General features: G+C 51.4%; 1 protein-coding gene across 2 annotated transcripts in view; it reads left to right on the plus strand.

Annotated features, from left to right (window-relative positions):
* DNAAF5 (dynein axonemal assembly factor 5) overlaps positions 1-21,350 on the plus strand; it is a 53,993-nt gene that overhangs the window by 18,924 nt on the left and 13,719 nt on the right. For both annotated transcript variants that reach the window (XM_069734265.1, XM_069734264.1), the window contains exons 7-8: positions 8,929-9,072; positions 18,221-18,389. In XM_069734265.1, the coding sequence (XP_069590366.1) occupies positions 8,929-9,072; positions 18,221-18,389 (313 nt within the window). The remainder of the gene's footprint in view (positions 1-8,928; positions 9,073-18,220; positions 18,390-21,350) is intronic.

Genomic DNA, 21,350 nt, shown 5'->3' on the forward strand with positions numbered 1-21,350 from the left:
CACGGGTCAGAGTACAGAAACGCCCAGCAAATGGCTAACATGGCCGCTGCAGAAACTACAACTCCCAGCATGCCCAGATGATCTGGTACACTGAGTTTTTGGGCATTATTCCTTCATGATGCGTGTTCTCAAAGCTTGAATGTAAAAAGAAATGACCGTCCCTGAAGACGCGCCATCGTGGACCCTCCATATAACAGAACGCTGAAAGCCGTCTTCTCTTATGGAAGCAAATCCTTGTGAGAATCTCCATTAAGAATCCTTACAGATGAATCCTCCGCAGAGCAAATATCAATGCCCCCTATTGTGCACCGGCCGGTGGTAATTGCAGCCATCTCCCATGTGTTGATGTATTGGGGGATAATGAGCGGAGTATTTAGGTGCATATATTCCATTGCTATGAACAAAGCTGAAGGCCATTGATGGCTCCTCTGTAAATATGGCGAGCCCGGGCAATATTGTGCTGATGATGGACCGTCCATACGTGGAGCTTAATCCGGCCTGGCATCATGAACCAAGCCAGTCATGTCAAGGAAATGAAATTCTGCTGTAGTGTCGGCACCCCGTGTCATCAGAGCTCTGTGATCTCAAAGGCTGGATAAGAGGCCCATGAATGGAGGGTCCCAGGTGTACGGCTCCGAATTACACACCTGGCGGAGGGGAGAGTGGAACGGACAGAGAAACACTGATTTCCAACTCCCCTTCCCCAACTCCAATGCGATCGTAAAATATTTTATAGCTTTATTCTGCTTGATTTGGACATAACTGGTGACATAGGCAGATTCTTCACTCAGAGCTATAGGAATCCCTTCTAGAAGCTGTGCCAGTGATATCGACTCCTGCAATGGCTCCAGGTGACTGGACTCTACAAGCCACAGTGGCTGGTTGTGACCAGTAGTAGTGTTAGTGGTCAATAGTGACGTCACTGCGGACAGTAGTGACATCCCTGTAATGTGAGGAGGCCGAGTACGGACAGTAGTGACATCTCTGTAATGTGCGGAGGCCGAGTGCGGACAGTAGTGATATCCCTGTAATGTGCGGAGGCCGAGTGCGGACAGTAGTGACATCTCTGTAATGTACGGAGGCCGAGTATGGACAGTAGTGACATCTCTGTAATGTACGGAGGCCGAGTATGGACAGTAGTGACATCTCTGTAATGTGCGGAGGCCGAGTGCGGACAGTAGTTATATCCCTGCAATGTGTGGAGGCCGAGTGCGGACAGTAGTGACATCTCTGTAATGTGCGGAGGCCGAGTGCGGACAGTAGTGATATCCCTGTAATGTGCGGAGGCCGAGTGCGGACAGTAGTGATATCCCTGTAATGTACGGAGGCCGAGTATGGACAGTAGTGATATCCCTGTAATGTACGGAGGCCGAGTGCGGACAGTAGTGATATCGCAGTAATGTGTGTAGGCCGAGTGCGGACAGTAGTGACATCTCTGTAATGTGTGGAAGCCGAGTACGGACAGTAGTGACATCCCTGTAATGTACGGAGGCCGAGTACGGACAGTAGTGACATCCCTGTAATTTGCGGAGGCCGAGTGCGGACAGTAGTGACATCCCTGCAATGTGTGGAGGCCGAGTACGGACAGTAGTGACATCCCTGCAATGTGTGGAGGCCGAGTGTGGACAGTAGTGACATCCCTGCAATGTGTGGAGGCCGAGTGTGGACAGTAGTTATATCCCTGCAATGTGTGGAGGCCGAGTACGGACAGTAGTGACATCCCTGTAATTTGCGGAGGCCGAGTGCGGACAGTAGTGACATCCCTGTAATTTGCGGAGGCCGAGTGCGGACAGTAGCGACATCGCTGTAATGTACGGAGGCCGAGTGCGGACAGTAGCGACATCGCTGTAATGTGCGGAGGCCGAGTGCGGACAGTAGTGACATCCCTGCAATGTGTGGAGGCCGAGTACGGACAGTAGTGACATCCCTGTAATTTGCGGAGGCCGAGTGCGGACAGTAGCGACATCGCTGTAATGTGCGGAGGCCGAGTGCGGACAGTAGTGACATCCCTGTAATGTGCGGAGGCCGAGTGCGGACAGTAGTGACATCGCTGTAATGTGTGGAGGCCGAGTGCGGACAGTAGTGACATCGCAGTAATGTGTGGAGGCTGAGTGCGGACAGTAGTGACATCGCTGTAATTTGCGGAGGCCGAGTGCGGACAGTAGTGACATCCCTGTAATGTGCGGAGGCAGAGTGCGGACAGTAGTGACATCGCTGTAATGTGTGGAGGCCGAGTGCGGACAGTAGTGACATCGCTGTAATGTGCGGAGGCCGAGTGCGGACAGTAGTGGCATCGCTGTAATGTACGGAGGCCGAGTGCGGACAGTAGCGACATCGCTGTAATGTGCGGAGGCCGAGTACGGACAGTAGCGACATCCCTGTAATGTGCGGAGGCCGAGTGCGGACAGTAGTGATATCCCTGTAATGTGCGGAGGCCGAGTGCGGACAGTAGTGACATCCCTGTAATGTGCGGAGGCCGAGTGCGGACAGTAGTGACATCGCTGTAATGTGAGGAGGCCGAGTGCGGACAGTAGTGACATCCCTGTAATTTGCGGAGGCCGAGTGTGGACAGTAGTGACATCGCTGTAATGTGCGGAGGCCGAGTGCGGACAGTAGCGACATCCCTGTAATGTGCGGAGGCCGAGTGCGGACAGTAGTGATATCCCTGTAATGTGCGGAGGCCGAGTGCGGACAGTAGTGACATCCCTGTAATGTGCGGAGGCCGAGTGCGGACAGTAGTGACATCGCTGTAATGTGAGGAGGCCGAGTGCGGACAGTAGTGACATCCCTGTAATTTGCGGAGGCCGAGTGTGGACAGTAGTGACATCGCTGTAATGTGAGGAGGCCGAGTGCGGACAGTAGTGACATCCCTGTAATTTGCGGAGGCCGAGTGCGGACAGTAGTGACATCCCTGTAATGTGCGGAGGCCGAGTGCGGACAGTAGTGACATCCCTGTAATTTGCGGAGGCCGAGTGTGGACAGTAGTGACATCGCTGTAATGTGCGGAGGCCGAGTGCGGACAGTAGGGACATCCCTGTAATGTGCGGAGGCCGAGTGTGGACAGTAGGGACATCCCTGTAATTTGCGGAGGCCGAGTGTGGACAGTAGTGACATCGCTGTAATGTGCGGAGGCCGAGTACGGACAGTAGTGACATCCCTGTAATGTGCGGAGGCCGAGTGCGGACAGTAGTGACATCGCTGTAATGTGAGGAGGCCGAGTGCGGACAGTAGTGACATCCCTGTAATTTGCGGAGGCCGAGTGTGGACAGTAGTGACATCGCTGTAATGTGAGGAGGCCGAGTGCGGACAGTAGTGACATCCCTGTAATTTGCGGAGGCCGAGTGCGGACAGTAGTGACATCCCTGTAATGTGCGGAGGCCGAGTGCGGACAGTAGTGACATCCCTGTAATTTGCGGAGGCCGAGTGTGGACAGTAGTGACATCGCTGTAATGTGCGGAGGCCGAGTGCGGACAGTAGGGACATCCCTGTAATGTGCGGAGGCCGAGTGTGGACAGTAGGGACATCCCTGTAATTTGCGGAGGCCGAGTGTGGACAGTAGTGACATCGCTGTAATGTGAGGAGGCCGAGTGCGGACAGTAGTGACATCCCTGCAATGTGTGGAGGCCGAGTACGGACAGTAGTGACATCCCTGTAATTTGCGGAGGCCGAGTGCGGACAGTAGCGACATTGCTGTAATGTGCGGAGGCCGAGTGCGGACAGTAGTGACATCCCTGCAATGTGTGGAGGCCGAGTGCGGACAGTAGTGACATCCCTGTAATTTGCGGAGGCCGAGTGCGGACAGTAGTGACATCCCTGTAATGTGCGGAGGCCGAGTGCGGACAGTAGTGACATCGCTGTAATGTGCGGAGGCCGAGAGCGGACAGTAGTGACATCGCTGTAATGTGCGGAGGCCGAGTACGGACAGTAGCGACATCGCTGTAATTTGCGGAGGCCGAGTACGGACAGTAGTGACATCCCTGTAATTTGCGGAGGCCGAGTGTGGACAGTAGTGACATCGCTGTAATGTGCGGAGGCCGAGTGTGGACAGTAGTGACATCGCTGTAATGTGAGGAGGCCGAGTGCGGACAGTAGTGACATCCCTGTAATTTGCGGAGGCCGAGTGTGGACAGTAGTGACATCGCTGTAATGTGAGGAGGCCGAGTGCGGACAGTAGTGACATCCCTGTAATTTGCGGAGGCCGAGTGTGGACAGTAGTGACATCGCTGTAATGTGCGGAGGCCGAGTGCGGACAGTAGGGACATCCCTGTAATGTGTGGAGGCCGAGTGTGGACAGTAGGGACATCCCTGTAATTTGCGGAGGCCGAGTGTGGACAGTAGTGACATCGCTGTAATGTGAGGAGGCCGAGTGCGGACAGTAGTGACATCCCTGTAATTTGCGGAGGCCGAGTGCGGACAGTAGCGACATCGCTGTAATGTGCGGAGGCCGAGTGCGGACAGTAGTGACATCCCTGTAATGTGTGGAGGCCGAGTGCGGACAGTAGTGACATCCCTGTAATGTGTGGAGGCCGAGTGCGGACAGTAGTGGCATCGCTGTAATGTACGGAGGCCGAGTGCGGACAGTAGTGACATCCCTGTAATGTGCGGAGGCCGAGTGCGGACAGTAGCGACATCGCTGTAATGTGCGGAGGCCGAGTACGGACAGTAGTGACATCCCTGTAATTTGCGGAGGCCGAGTGCGGACAGTAGCGACATCGCTGTAATGTGCGGAGGCCGAGTGCGGACAGTAGTGACATCCCTGCAATGTGTGGAGGCCGAGTACGGACAGTAGTGACATCCCTGTAATTTGCGGAGGCCGAGTGCGGACAGTAGCGACATCGCTGTAATGTGCGGAGGCCGAGTGCGGACAGTAGTGACATCCCTGTAATGTGTGGAGGCCGAGTGCGGACAGTAGTGACATCCCTGTAATGTGTGGAGGCCGAGTGCGGACAGTAGTGGCATCGCTGTAATGTACGGAGGCCGAGTGCGGACAGTAGTGACATCCCTGTAATGTGCGGAGGCCGAGTGCGGACAGTAGCGACATCGCTGTAATGTGCGGAGGCCGAGAGCGGACAGTAGTGACATCGCTGTAATGTGTGGAGGCCGAGTGCGGACAGTAGTGACATCCCTGCAATGTGTGGAGGCCGAGTACGGACAGTAGTGACATCCCTGTAATTTGCGGAGGCCGAGTGCGGACAGTAGCGACATCGCTGTAATGTACGGAGGCCGAGTGCGGACAGTAGTGACATCCCTGTAATGTGTGGAGGCCGAGTGCGGACAGTAGTGACATCCCTGTAATGTGTGGAGGCCGAGTGCGGACAGTAGTGGCATCGCTGTAATGTACGGAGGCCGAGTGCGGACAGTAGTGACATCCCTGTAATGTGCGGAGGCCGAGTGCGGACAGTAGCGACATCGCTGTAATGTGCGGAGGCCGAGTACGGACAGTAGTGACATCCCTGTAATTTGCGGAGGCCGAGTGCGGACAGTAGCGACATCGCTGTAATGTGCGGAGGCCGAGTGCGGACAGTAGTGACATCCCTGCAATGTGTGGAGGCCGAGTACGGACAGTAGTGACATCCCTGTAATTTGCGGAGGCCGAGTGCGGACAGTAGCGACATCGCTGTAATGTGCGGAGGCCGAGTGCGGACAGTAGTGACATCCCTGTAATGTGTGGAGGCCGAGTGCGGACAGTAGTGACATCCCTGTAATGTGTGGAGGCCGAGTGCGGACAGTAGTGGCATCGCTGTAATGTACGGAGGCCGAGTGCGGACAGTAGTGACATCCCTGTAATGTGCGGAGGCCGAGTGCGGACAGTAGCGACATCGCTGTAATGTGCGGAGGCCGAGAGCGGACAGTAGTGACATCGCTGTAATGTGTGGAGGCCGAGTGCGGACAGTAGTGACATCCCTGCAATGTGTGGAGGCCGAGTACGGACAGTAGTGACATCCCTGTAATTTGCGGAGGCCGAGTGCGGACAGTAGCGACATTGCTGTAATGTGCGGAGGCCGAGTGCGGACAGTAGTGACATCCCTGCAATGTGTGGAGGCCGAGTGCGGACAGTAGTGACATCCCTGTAATTTGCGGAGGCCGAGTGCGGACAGTAGTGACATCCCTGTAATGTGCGGAGGCCGAGTGCGGACAGTAGTGACATCGCTGTAATGTGCGGAGGCCGAGTGCGGACAGTAGTGACATCCCTGCAATGTGTGGAGGCCGAGTGCGGACAGTAGTGACATCCCTGCAATGTGTGGAGGCCGAGTACGGACAGTAGTGACATCGCTGTAATGTGCGGAGGCCGAGTGCGGACAGTAGTGACATCGCTGTAATGTGCGGAGGCCGAGTGCGGACAGTAGTGACATCCCTGCAATGTGTGGAGGCCGAGTGCGGACAGTAGTGACATCCCTGTAATGTGCGGAGGCCGAGTACGGACAGTAGTGACATCGCTGTAATGTGCGGAGGCCGAGTGCGGACAGTAGTGACATCCCTGTAATGTGCGGAGGCCGAGTGCGGACAGTAGTGACATCTCTGTAATGTGCGGAGGCCGAGTGCGGACAGTAGTGACATCGCTGTAATGTGCGGAGGCCGAGTGCGGACAGTAGTGACATCGCTGTAATGTGCGGAGGCCGAGTGCGGACAGTAGTGACATCCCTGTAATGTGCGGACAGTAGTGACATCGCTGTAATGTGAGGAGGCCGAGTGCGGACAGTAGTGACATCGCTGTAATGTGCGGAGGCCGAGTGCGGACAGTAGGGACATCCCTGTACAATCTGTCTTATTGCATCCAACAGTGATGACGGTGTCGGTGTACGAGATACTGTGGACTTTGATGATTGAACACAATAATGAAGTCACTGCTCACACTACAGTGGCAGATTGCGGTCACTGTGCAAGGTTCAGGGATCCATTGTGACCCTCTGATGTCAGTGTGCCTCGATCACTCCTCACCATTGCCTGAAATTGGGCACCGTAGTTTTGCTACCAGAGGGCAAGGTACAGTAGCCAATAGTGATGTCATTGGTGAAGGTGAGATGCCCCATCGTGGCAAGTTATGAGACTAGTTCTGCCATTTGGGGGGCCAGTTCTGCCATTAGGGGGGCCAGTTCTGCAATTGCTGGTGCATTGTTCTTCTAGGTGTTTTTTTTCTGAGAATAACAACTTATGAGACCCCTATGTATTTATTAGGGGGGAGTCCGTGTATTCTGCTAGTCAGAAGCTTCTGTATATGGCCGATGATACATGCTGGCTTTTACAGACTTTTTTTCCACCCATTATTAATTTGTCTCCGTTTTAGTGAGGTTTTATGTTTAGCAATGAGCTGGACAGTGGTATTGCAGCAGACCTTGTTAATGCATTCGCTATGTAGTGATTTCGGAGTTTTAATCGGATCACACAAACCACAGGGAAGTGGCAGCTGCGCTGCTGTAACGTGAGCATCGCCGACTCTATACCCTAAACCTATGTAACTGGAGAGCTCCTAGGTATGGGCGACCTGGCTCCAACTTCACAGCCAGCGGCTAATCTACACGGCGTCTCGGGTCTGACAACCTGCTTGCCATGCGTAGTGGGGCGAGTGGTGATCGTAAATGGAATAAATCATTAGTGGCAAAAGTAATAGGACTGACCAGCAATCATCGTGGCGCTGTGAAAAGTGACTTGTTTAGTCATCCTAGCTGGTGCCCTCCATTGCCCCCACCCAACCCAATGCTTTCTCTGCTGAGACTGGCCTTACGGACCTCTGACACCCAAGATGGCTAGCGCTGTGTCCCAGGGGGCAGTGGTGAGTCTGATTTACCACCCAAGAGAGGCAGGGAAGTTGTGATTCAGATTGAACACCGCTCCCTATGGCATTTTGACAGCAATTTTGGGTGCAGGAGGAATGAAACTCCATTAAGGGGCGTCAGTGGGTGGTAAATGGGTGGCATCAGTTACTGTGACTGCACATGGCAAATGTATAGCCACTACTCCAGTCCCAGGGTGAGGGGTTGCTTTTCTACAGTGTTGGTTTTTATTTTTTAACATCTAGGTGGGTCTCTCTGACGAGGCCCCCCTGTGGAGGAATGAGGGTCAGTGGGTGCTCTCGTCTGCTGGCCTGGCTATCTTAAGAAAGACCTTATGGACCAGGGATCATCCCACTGAACGCCCGCACTCTTTTCCCGTGGGCAGAATACCACTCGGACAACACAGGGTGAGGCTAAAACAGTATAGAAATAATTTATCGAACCACCAACAGACAATAACATATAGAACAGTCACAGCAAATACCAAAATGGTGCAAATTAGAGTCTCCCCCTTCTGCTGAGTATTTAATCAATCTGCGTAGTATGTCCTTCACTTTTTTTAGGTCAGCAAGTTACATGGACAATGGGAAATCCACATATTAGCAAACGTCAATTGTTCAATGACCCTGCGTCCCTCTCCTCCAAGGATGACAACACAATAATTCAAAAGTCAACATTTAGGCTTACATGAACAATGGCCTATGTCTCTTGACACATTGCAAGAAAAACGCATCAATTCAGGAGTCAATTTAGACTAAATGCTGTCTGAGTTTGAGTCCCTGGGATCTGTCCTCCTTAGATTAGAGTGATGGCATGTTATTTGGACCCCACTGATGAGCAGGTTGTTTATCCTGTGGATGGCTAATAACGTCCATTGTTAATGCATATAGTAAGGGTTCTCTGTTAATTGTACACTGTATCACTCTGCCATGGTGCTGTCTGCACTGCGGATGCATATCATATCTCGCCATCCATAAATGTGTTGTGTTTGTGGATTAATCTGAAGCGGCCATCTTAAGCCATATGAGTGGTATGTGCGGTATGTGACGACTGAGAAGTATCATTTATTCTGTAATCGCGCTGGACTCGCAGGTTACAATATCTATATTTCTAATCTACACCTCCTAACAATGGCTCCTCTATGTTGGATTGACAGATGCTGTACTCGGAGCAGTTACTCTGCTGCGTCCAGTCCATGATCAGTATGAGCCAGCAAACGGCTACAGACATCAGCCCGCAGTGCATGCGAGTCCTGATAACCATACTCGCCAGCCCGGCCTCCGAAACCCTGTATGGAAAGGTAATGTGATCTCTCCTCTGTCCATTGTTACTGCTGATTCTACAGACCAAAAGAAAAGCAGAAAGCTGCGCGGACGGGGTGAAAGTGTGTATGTGCTGCCACCTGCTGGTGAGTGTCTGCAGGATCTGGCTATTGTATATTTAATGGGATATTACAGACCCCCTCCTCTTGTGATGTTTTTTTCTATTTTTTATATACTGTTTGTCTTATGGATGAAGTATCAACATTTTAGAGAGCTTCTTGTTATTTGACTCCGAAAATCAAAACTACTATATATGTTATTTTGTTAATATGCCAACTTTTGTTATTAGTTTTTCACACTTTTGTCTCTGCCTTTCCCTCTCCCTCTGCCTCTCCCTCTGCCTCTCCCTCTGCCTCTGCCTCTGCCTCTCCCTTTGCCTCTGCCTCTCCCTTTGCCTCTGCCTCTCCCTTTGCCTCTGCCTCTCCCTTTGCCTCTGCCTCTCCCTTTGCCTCTGCCTCTCCCTTTGCCTCTGCCTCTCCCTTTGCCTCTGCCTCTCCCTTTGCCTCTGCCTCTCCCTTTGCCTCTGCCTCTCCCTCTGCCTCTCCCTTTGCCTCTGCCTCTCCCTTTGCCTCTGCCTCTCCCTTTGCCTCTGCCTCTCCCTTTGCCTCTGCCTCTCCCTCTGCCTCTCCCTTTGCCTCTGCCTCTCCCTTTGCCTCTGCCTCTCCCTTTGCCTCTGCCTCTCCCTTTGCCTCTGCCTCTCCCTCTGCCTCTCCCTTTGCCTCTGCCTCTCCCTTTGCCTCTGCCTCTCCCTTTGCCTCTGCCTCTCCCTTTGCCTCTGCCTCTCCCTTTGCCTCTGCCTCTCCCTTTGCCTCTGCCTCTCCCTTTGCCTCTGCCTCTCCCTTTGCCTCTGCCTCTCCCTTTGCCTCTGCCTCTCCCTTTGCCTCTGCCTCTCCCTTTGCCTCTGCCTCTCCCTTTGCCTCTGCCTTTGCCTCTGCCTCTCCCTTTGCCTCTCCCTCTGCCTCTCCCTTTGCCTCTCCCTCTGCCTCTCCCTTTGCCTCTGCCTCTCCCTTTGCCTCTGCCTCTCCCTTTGCCTCTGCCTCTCCCTTTGCCTCTGCCTCTCCCTCTGCCTCTGCCTCTCCCTTTGCCTCTGCCTCTCCCTTTGCCTCTGCCTCTCCCTCTGCCTTTGCCTCTGCCTCTGCCTCTCCCTTTGCCTCTGCCTCTCCCTTTGCCTCTCCCTCTGCCTCTCCCTTTGCCTCTGCCTCTCCCTTTGCCTCTGCCTCTCCCTTTGCCTCTGCCTCTCCCTTTGCCTCTGCCCCTCCCTCTGCCTCTGCCTCTCCCTTTGCCTCTCCCTCTGCCTCTCCCTTTGCCTCTGCCTCTCCCTTTGCCTCTGCCTCTCCCTTTGCCTCTGCCTCTCCCTTTGCCTCTCCCTTTGCCTCTCCCTTTGCCTCTGCCTCTCCCTTTGCCTCTGCCTCTCCCTCTGCCTCTGCCTTTGCCTCTGCCTCTGCCTCTCCCTTTGCCTCTGCCTCTCCCTCTGCCTCTCCCTCTGCCTCTGCCTCTGCCTTTGCCTCTGCCTCTGCCTTTGCCTCTGCCTCTGCCTCTGCCTCTCCCTTTGCCTCTGCCTCTCCGTTTGCCTCTGCCTCTCCCTCTGCCTCTCCCTCTGCCTCTCCCTCTGCCTCTGCCTTTGCCTCTGCCTCTCCCTTTGCCTCTGCCTCTCCCTCTGCCTCTGCCTTTGCCTCTGCCTCTCCCTCTGCCTCTGCCTCTCCCTCTGCCTTTGCCTCTGCCTCTGCCTCTCCCTTTGCCTCTGCCTCTCCCTCTGCCTTTGCCTCTCCCTCTGCCTTTGCCTCTCCCTTTGCCTCTGCCTCTCCCTCTGCCTCTGCCTCTCCCTTTGCCTCTGCCTCTCCCTTTGCCTCTGCCCCTCCCTCTGCATCTGCCTCTGCCTCTGCCTCTCCCTTTGCCTCTGCCTCTCCCTCTGCCTCTGCCTTTGCCTCTGCCTCTCCCTCTGCCTCTGCCTCTCCCTTTGCCTCTGCCTCTCCCTCTGCCTCTGCCTCTCCCTCTGCCTCTGCCTTTGCCTCTGCCTCTCCCTCTGCCTCTGCCTCTGCCTTTGCCTCTGCCTCTCCCTTTGCCTCTGCCTCTGCCTCTCCCTCTGCCTCTCCCTTTGCCTCTGCCTCTCCCTTTGCCTCTGCCCCTCCCTCTGCCTCTGCCCCTCCCTCTGCCTCTGCCTCTCCCTTTGCCTCTGCCTTTGCCTCTGCCTCTCCCTCTGCCTCTCCCTCTGCCTCTGCCTTTGCCTCTGCCTCTCCCTTTGCCTCTGCCTCTGCCTCTCCCTCTGCCTCTGCCTCTCCCTCTGCCTCTCCCTCTGCCTCTGCCTTTGCCTCTGCCTCTCCCTTTGCCTCTGCCTCTCCCTCTGCCTCTGCCTCTCCCTTTGCCTCTGCCTCTCCCTCTGCCTCTGCCTCTCCCTTTGCCTCTGCCTCTCCCTCTGCCTCTGCCCCTCCCTCTGCCTCTGCCCCTCCCTCTGCCTCTGCCCCTCCCTCTGCCTCTCCCTTTGCCTCTGCCCCTCCCTCTGCCCCTCCCTCTGCCTCTCCCTCTGCCTCTGTCTCTCCCTTTCCCTCTGGTATGTGCAGACATTCAGGATACAGCGCATGTTCACAGCGTCTAAAGCGCTGCCGTCTATTGAACGCAGGTGATTCCGCATGTGTTCATTGAACTGTGCGGATTCACCGCGTCCAATACATTGTTCAGGTGAAATTTATCTTGCACAGGCTCACGTCTCCGCAGGATAAATAGACCTGCTGCGATCTGGAAAGACGCGCCGCATGTCCTGCCATCCGTGTTGTGTGGTAAATATAACCCGGAAAAAAATCTTGGTGGTTAAAGAAAATCAGAATTTTAGCGTTAAAGAAGAATTGGGGTTAGTGTTGCCAATTTCTAAGACGTTATTACCGGCATATCATAACCTTTTGTTTTATTTTTCCATGGATAGAGCGGGGTGATTTGTTTTTTTTTTTTTTTTGGATGGCAACCTGTTTGATTTTCCTAATACAATTTTTATTCTATTTTTGATTGAAGATACGGAGACTGAAAACAAAACAACAATTTTGGCATGTTGTGTTTTTTTTTTGTTTGTTTTTTTTTTTTTTTCATTTATCCTTTTGGGTTAATTACATTTTAAAAGATTGGCCTTTTGCTGACATGGCAGTTGCAAATATGTTTATTTTTTTCACTTATTTTTTATTGGGAAAATGAGAATGCTTTAAACTTTAATTTTTTCATATTGTTCAAAACTTTTTTTCTTTTTACTGAATATGTTTTTGTACTTGAACTTTCCATTGTTTGTTTCCTTGCACTACAGGTCCTTCTCAAAAAATTAGCATATAGTGTTAAATTTCATTATTTACCATAATGTAATGATTACAATTAAACTTTCATATATTATAGATTCATTATCCACCAACTGAAATTTGTCAGGTCTTTAATTGTTTTAATACTGATGATTTTGGCATACAACTCCTGATAACCCAAAAAACCTGTCTCAATAAATTAGCATATTTCACCCATCCAATCAAATAAAAGTGTTTTTTAATAACAAACAAAAAAACCAACAAATAATAATGTTCAGTTATGCACTCAATACTTGGTCGGGAATCCTTTGGCAGAAATGACTGCTTCAATGCGGCGTGGCATGGAGGCAATCAGCCTGTGACACTGCTGAGATGTTATGGAGGCCCAGGATGCTTCAATAGCGGCCTTAAGCTCATCCAGAGTGTTGGGTCTTGCGTCTCTCAACTTTCTCTTCACAATATCCCACAGATTCTCTATGGGGTTCAGGTCAGGAGAGTTGGCAGGCCAATTGAGCACAGTAATACCATGGTCAGTAAACCATTTACCAGTGGTTTTGGCACTGTGAGCAGGTGCCAGGTCGTGCTGAAAAATGAAATCTTCATCTCCATAAAGCATTTCAGCCGATGGAAGCATGAAGTGCTCCAAAATCTCCTGATGGCTAGCTGCATTGACCCTGCCCTTGATGAAACACAGTGGACCAACACCAGCAGCTGACATGGCACCCCACACCATCACTGACTGTGGGTACTTGACACTGGACTTCAGGCATTTTGGCATTTCCTTCTCCCCAGTCTTCCTCCAGACTCTGGCACCTTGATTTCCAAATGACATGCACAATTTGCTTTCATCAGAAAAAAGTACTTGGGACCACTTAGCAACAGTCCAGTGCTGCTTCTCTGTAGCTCAAAAGTGGCTTTACCTGGGGAATGCGGCACCTGTAGCCCATTTCCTGCACACGCCTGTGCACGGTGGCTCTGGATGTTTCCACACCAGACTCAGTCCACTGCTTCCTCAGGTTCCCCAAGGTCTGGAATCGGTCCTTCTCCACAATCTTCCTCAGGGTCCGGTCTCCTCTTCTCGTTGTACAGCGTTTTCTGCCACATTGTTTCCTTCCAACAGACTTACCATTGAGGTGCCTTGATACAGCACTCTGGGAACAGCCTATTTGTTGAGAAATTTCTTTCTGGGTCTTACCCTCTTGCTTGAGGGTGTCAATGATGGCCTTCTTGACATCTGTCAGGTCGCTAGTCTAAAGGTACTGTCACACTAGACGATATCGCTAGCGATCCGTGACGTTGCAGCGTCCTCGCTAGCGATATCGTCCAGTGTGACAGGCAGCAGCGATCAGGCCCCTGCTGTGATGTCGCTGGTCGGGGAACAAAGTCCAGAACTTTATTTCGTCGCTGGACTCCCCGTAGACATCGCTGAATCGGCGTGTGTGACACCGATTCAGCGATGTCTTCGCTGGTAACCAGGGTAAACATCGGGTAACTAAGCGCAGGGCCGCGCTTAGTAACCCGATGTTTACCCTGGTTACCATCCTAAAAGTAAAAAAACAAACACTACATACTTACCTACAGCCGTCTGTCCTCCAGCGCTGTGCTCTGCACTCCTCCTGCTCTGGCTGTGAGCGTCGGTCAGCCGGAAAGCAGAGCGGTGACGTCATCGCTCTGCTTTCTGGCTGCCCGGCGCTCACAGCCAGACCAGAGAAGCAGAGCGCCGAGGACAGACAGCGGAAGGTAAGTATGTAGCGTTTGTTTTTTTACTTTTTAGGATGGTAACCAGGGTAAACATCGGGTTACTAAGCGCGGCCCTGCGCTTAGTTACCCGATGTTTACCCTGGTTACCGGGGACCTCGGGATCGTTGGTCGCTGGAGAGCGGTCTGTGTGACAGCTCTCCAGCGACCAAACAGCGACGCTGCAGCGATCCGGATCGTTGTCGGTATCGCTGCAGCGTCGCTATGTGTGACGGTACCTTTACCCATGATGGGGGTTTTGAGTAATGAACCAGGCAGGGAGTTTATAAAAGCCTCAGGTATCTTTTGCATGTGTTTAGAGTTAATTAGTTGATTCAGAAGATTAGGGTAATAGGTCGTTTAGAGAACCTTTTCTTGATATGCTAATTTTTTGAGACAGGTTTTTTGGGTTATCAGGAGTTGTATGCCAAAATCATCAGTATTAAAACAATAAAAGACCTGACAAATTTCAGTTGGTGGATAATGAATCTATAATATATGAAAGTTTAATTGTAATCATTACATTACGGTAAATAATGAAATTTAACACTATATGCTAATTTTTTGAGAAGGACCTGTATATATTGCAGTTCATTGTGCATTTGACGATCTCCTGCTGTTAGGCAGGTGATGATGGCTGTATAATGCAGTTGTGTGGTTCCAACTCTACATCTGAGCATTGATGTCGGGAAAGGCTTAACGGGATTCTACCAAGTTTTACTGCCATCTCCTACACCCACTTCATTCATCAATGCCGCAGTGGAGTGCAGCTCTCGTCCATCTCTAGCAGTCCCATAGACCATTAATAAAGAGGCGGTGCACTTGCTCGACACATGCTCCTTTGAAAGCAGACGACTCTGAACACTGATCTGTAGATGAATGGATATCCCAGCACCAGCAACCACAGTGATCAGCAAGTTGTCATCTATTCTGTCGACAGGTGATGCTTTTAAAACTTGGCGCAAACTCTTTAAGAATGTGTCGCACCCCATATACAGTGGTGTGAAAAAATGTTTGCCCCCTTCCAGATTTCCTATTCTTTTGCATGCTTGTCAAGCTTAAATGTTTCAGATCACCAAACAAAGTAAACACAAAATGCAGTTTATAAATGAAGGCCTTTATTATTAAGGGAAAAAGAAATCCAAACCTACAGGGCCCTGTGTGGAAAAAACAATTGCTCCCTAAACCTAATAACTGGTTGGGCTGCCCTTAGCAGCAACAACTGCAATCAAGCGTTTGCGGTAACTGGCGATGAGTCTTTTACAACACTCTGGAGGAATTTTGGCCACTTATATTTGCAGAATTGCTTTAATTCAACCACATTGGAGAGTTTCTGAGCATGAACCGCATTTTTAAGGTCATGTCACATCGTCTCGATCAGATTCAGGTCAGGACTTTAACTAACTATGCTGCTTCAAAGTCTTAGTTTTGCCTTTTTTTAAGCCATTCAGAGGTGGACTTGCTGGTGTGTTTTGGATCATTGTCCTGCTGCGTAACCCAAGTGCGCTTCAGCTTGAGGTAACGAACAGATGGCCGGACATTCTCTTTCAGGATTTTTGGTAAACAGTAGAATTCATGGTTCCATTTACCACAGTAAGTCTTCCAAGTCCTGAAGCAGCAGAACAGCTCGAGACCACCACATTTTATGGTTGGTATGACGTTCCTTTTCTGAAATGCTGTTACTTCTGTAGATGTAATAGGACATACACCTTCGAAAACGTTCACACCGTATTCTCCCAAAAGTCTTTTGAAATCATCAAGATGTTTTCTGGCAAAACTGAGATGAGTCTTTATGTTCTTATTGCTCAGCGGTGGTTTTTGTCTTGGGACTCTACCATGCAGGCCATTTTTGCCCAGTCTCTTTCTCATGATGGAGTCATGAACATTGACCTTAACTGAGGCAAGTGATGTCTGCAGTTCTTGGAATGTTGTTGTGGGGTCTTCTGTGACCTCTTGGATGAGTCATCACTTCACCTTCGGGTAATATTGGTCTGCCGGCCACTCCTTGGAAGGTTCACCACGGTTCCATGTTTTTGTCATTTGTGGATAATGGCTCTCACTGTGGTTCGTTGGGAGTCCCAAATCTTGAGAAATGGCTTTATAACCTTTTCCTCACTGATAGATCTCAATTATTTTGTTTCTCCTTTGTTCCAGAATTTCTTTGGATCTCTGCCTGATGTCTAGCTTTTGAAGATCTTTTCGTCTACTTCACTTTCAGGCAGCTCCTATTTAAGTGATTTCTTGATTGAGAACAGGTGTGGCAGGTCTGCATGTGGCTAGGGAATATGATCTTTGGTTCCAAAATATGTGATAAACCACAGTTAATTTATGTTTGCACTCCATTAAAGGGAACCTGTCACCCCCCACAATCGCGGGTGAGGTAAGCCCACCGGCATCAGGGGCTTATCTACAGCATTCTGGAATGCTGTAGATAAGCCCCCGATGTATCCTAAAAGATGAGAAAAAGACGTTAGATTATACTCACCCAGGGGCGGTCCCGATGTTGGTCCGGGTCCGGCGCCTCCCATCTTCTTACGATGATGTCCTCTTCTGGTCTTCACGCTGTGGCTCCGGCGCAGGCGTACTTTATCTGCCCTGTTGAGGGCAGAGCAAAGTACTGCAGTGCGCAGGCATCGGGAAAGGTCAGAGAGGCCCAGCGCCTGCACACTGCAGTACTTTCCTCTGCCCTCAACAGGCCAGACAAAGTACGCCTGCGCCGGAGCCGCAGCGTGAAGACAAGAAGAGGACGTCATCTGATGAAGATGGGAGGCTCCGGACCCGGACCAACAGGTCATTGCAAAGGCCTTTCCACTATGTCCGAGGGCTGAGGATCCTAAACAGCCCCATCCCCCTGTGTAATGTAGAATTTCCCTATAAGGTGTATATATAAATGAGATATCTAAGCCAGACAATCCCGTTTAATGACTTGCAGACCAGACAGATGACACACCAGCTGACGGCGCCTTGTGTCATCACTTGGTTTATAGATTTATGGCCTCCGAGACTTTTTTGTATTTTTGCATTCATAAAGCCTTTTTAATACATTTGTGCTCTATCTGCTGTTTTAATTCAGGGTCCATAAAGTTCTGATACGCAGCTATAAGGTCAGACAAGTAATGCATATCCACTACATCAATCACCAGCCCTATATCAATCTTTACTTGTCGGACCACTGGAAAGCAGACGCCGCGTCAGCAGTACGGTGTTCACCAGAAGAATCAGACCTCACGGCGTGCGAGAACATAGACTTCTCTCCCAGTCCCCAAACGCTGTGCAGTAACCTTATGTTCTCCTGACTTAATCATTCGATTTTTTTTTTTTTTTATCTATTTTATGTTATTATTTCTAAACTACCTGCATTAAAGCGGTTGTCCAGGACTTTTATATTGCGGGCTTATCCTTAGGACAGGGCATTAGATTGGTGGATGTGCGACAAACGGCACCCCCCGCCGATCAGCTGTTCCCGATGCAGACAGCGGCCAGATGTGATAAGTAGCTGAGCTGCATGGCATCTCCGATCACCGTATAGTGCAGGGCTGCAGAGTGGGAGCCCATTTTGGCGGAGTCAGAGTGGGAGCCCATTTTGGCGGAGTCAGAGTGGGAGCCCATTTTGGCGGAGTCAGAGTGGGAGCCCATTTTGGCGGAGTCAGAGTCGGAGGTTTGGCTTACCGACTCCACAGCCCTGGTATAGTGGATGTGTCCAGTACTGCACATCCACCCCTATATCAAAGAATGGGGGCTTATGTGCAGTACCCCATTGTGGCCAGTATACAGTTGACGGAGCTGTGCCTTTCCGCTCCATCCAGCCATCGCCGCACCAGGAACAGCTGATTGGCAAGGGTGCGACACCCGGCAAAACAGCCAATCTGGTATTGATGACTTATCCTAAGGATAGGCCCGCAACATAAAAGTACTGAACAACCCGTTTTAATAATTTTACTGCCTTATATAGGAGCTTTCAAATAAAGTTTGCATTGTATATTCGGGGGGAATTTCTGACAGATGCCACCAGGGTGCGGGGCATACACATTAGCGTTACGGAGTAGGTTCCTGTCTCTCTGAAAGGTAAAAGATCACCGTTGCAGCTCGTGAAGTCTTCTGTCTTTTCTTGCAGGTTCAGAATGTAATGCTCTCGCTAGCGGAGGTACAAGGTGTGAGCGGGCTCCAGGGGCTGTACAGACGGCACATGCAAGAGTTAATGCTTTGGGCATCCAGAGATCACGATCACTGGACCGGCTATTCCATAGAACGGGCACAACTTGAGGTTCTCGTCTCTGAATCTGGTAAGTTCTGAGAATAATCATTTATCTTTGTCATATTATTAAGAAGTAAGGGACAGACGGACAGGAGAGTGACTGCAGGGTCTGACTACACGGGGATTGTTTGTAGTCTGTAACCGTGGAGACGCACACAGGTCAGTATACACGTTACATACACAAACACTAGGGGATTTTTGATTAAGACTTTTTGCTTAACATCTCGATTTTATTTTAGTTAATAACTTAATATATACATTGGATAGATTTAAAAAAAGAAAAAAGAGACCCTTCAAAGGAGCTTTCAGGTTTGGACAATCCCTTCTTGTTAGAAAGGAGCTTTGAAGAAAGTGCCCCCTTTACTGGGACCACCTATCTTCAGTTGTATCGCATGGAAGATAAGGTATTGACCAGCACCCATTTAAAGAAATTATCCACTTTTTTTTCATTTTTTGATGCTTCCAGCATGGCGTCGGCTTGTAAGATACATTTGTCTCACCTCACCAATTTCCAGCTACTCCTCTTACAATGCCGCTCAGTTCTCTCACTGGCCTCCTTGCTGTTCTAACCAGATGGGCATGTGATTGGCTGCAGCGGTGACCAACCCTTTAGGCTTCATTATCATCCCACTGGGTCATGCTGCTAAAATCAAAACTACAGATGTATGTAACCACAAGATGTTAATGACACCAGTTAGTTATAATGCCCCTGCGCCCCCCACCGTCCATGACTGATGTATAGCTCTAGTTTCCATTCCCATATTCTACAGTCGGAGATATCTGCCTGGCTTCTAACCTCAGTTTCTGGGCTCCATACAGTAATTTACAGTACAGCACAATATTCTCTTTGTGCCTCTCTTCATCCTTATAAGTTGTGGTGTCTCAGGAATGCTCGGCCCGTTTTCTCCCAGGGGGCAGATACCGGTCTCCCTGCCATGATATGTGGTAAGTGTTACGCCTAGGACAAAAAACAAAGAATAATTCCACTAATTAACGTGTATTGGTCCCAACTCTTTGTTCTTTGTCTCATGAAACTACATTTTCTTCCCTGACATTCTTGCCCGAGTGTTGAGGCCTTGCCTTGTTTGTACATTTTAGTCTGGATTTGTAATCCTCTATTAATTTGAAGATGCATATTTTGGGTTTTGCTTAAGCAACATTGGTTAGATTATGTCTGAAGGCCCCGTTCCTATTAAGTACATTAAAGTGTTGGCTGTCCCCTGGTCACAGAGGAGACAAGGACTGACGTCTGGACTCATTTTTTTCACACTGCAATTCATTTCAAAGCACTGACCTTATGATCAGTGATGAATGTCAACCACTGGGCTCTCACTGCTGGCCCCCCACGATTATTAAAACCTTTCCATCATCTTGTTCTCGCATGTTCTCTGATGATCCTGTAGACCTTGACGGAAGCAACAGTGGTCATGTGCTACCACCTCTCTCCATTCATTCCTGATCTGTTGATCAGATGGGATGATCAGGCTGTCACCTGTACTGTGAATAAGTACCATTAAAAATAGAGGCTTTTAGTGACTTGTGACTTTCTTCCCCTTATCCTTCCTTCCCCTCGTCCGTCCGTGCGTCCTTCCTTCCCCTCGTCCTTCCTTCCCCTCATCCTTACTTCCTTCTCCTCGTCCTTCCTTACTTCCTTCACCTCGTCCTTCCTTCTCCTCATCCTTCCTTCCCCTTGTCCTTCCTTCCTTCCTTCCCCTTGTCCTTCCTTCCTTCCCCTCGTCCTTCCTTCCCCTCGTCCTTCCTTCCTTCCCCCTCGTCCGTCCGTCCTTCCTTCCCCTCGTCCGTCCTTCCTTCCCCTCGTCCGTCCTTCCTTCCCCTCGTCCGTCCTTCCTTCCCCTCGTCCGTCCTTCCTTCCCCTCGTCCATCCTTCCTTCCCCTCATCCGTCTGTCCGTCCTTCCCCTCCGTCCGTCCTTCCTTCCCGTCCGTCCGTCCTTCCTTCCCCTCCGTCCGTCCTTCCTTCCCCTCCGTCCGTCCGGCCTTCCTTCCTTCCTGCCTTCCTTCCCCTCGTCCGTCTGTCCGTCCTTCCCCTCCGTCCGTCCTTCCTTCCCGTCCGTCCGTCCTTCCTTCCCCTCCGTCCGTCCTTCCTTCCCCTCCGTCCGTCCGGCCTTCCTTCCTTCCTGCCTTCCTTCCCCTCGTCCGTCTGTCCTGCCTTCCTTCCCCTCGTCCGTCCGTCCTGCCTTCCTTCCCCTCGTCCGTCCGTCCTGCCTTCCTTCCCCTCGTCCGTCCGTCCTGCCTTCCTTCCCCTCGTCCGTCCTTCCTTCCCCTCGTCCGTCCTTCCTTCCCCTCATCCGTCTGTCCGTCCTTCCTTCCCCTCCGTCCAACCTTTCTTTCCCTCGTCCGTCCATCCTTCCTTCCTTCCCCTCGTCCGTCCGTCCTTCCTTGCTTCCCCTCGTCCGTCCCGCCTTCCTTCCTTCCTGCCTTCCTGCCTTCCTTCCCCTCGTCTGTCCGTCCTGCCTTCTTTCCCCTCGTCCGTCCATCCTGCCTTCCTTCCCCTCGTCCGTCCTTCCTTCCTTCCCCCCGTCCGTCCTTCCTTCCCCTCGTCCGTCCGTCCTTCCTTCCCCTCGTCCGTCCGTCCTTCCTTCCCCTCGTCCGTCCGTCCTTCCTTCCCCTCGTCCGTCCGTCCTTCCTTCCTTCCCCTCGTCCGTCCGTCCTTCCTTCCTTCCCCTCGTCCGTCCGTCCTTCCTTCCTTCCCCTCGTCCGTCCGTCCTTCCTTCCCCTCGTCCGTCCTTCCTTCCTTCCCCTCGTCCGTCCGTCCTTCCTTCCTTCCCCTCGTCCGTCCTTCCTTCCCCTCGTCCGTCCGTCCTGCCTTCCTTCCCCTCGTCCGTCCGTCCTGCCTTCCTTCCCCTCGTCCGTCCGTCCTGCCTTCCTTCCCCTCGTCCGTCCGTCCTGCCTTCCTTCCCCTCGTCCGTCCGTCCGTCCTTCCCCTCGTCCGTCCGTCCGTCCGTCCTTCCCCTCGTCCGTCCGTCCTTC

This window comes from Ranitomeya imitator, chromosome 7, assembly GCF_032444005.1.
Source record: "Ranitomeya imitator isolate aRanImi1 chromosome 7, aRanImi1.pri, whole genome shotgun sequence".
NCBI classification, from domain to species: Eukaryota; Metazoa; Chordata; class Amphibia; order Anura; family Dendrobatidae; genus Ranitomeya; species Ranitomeya imitator.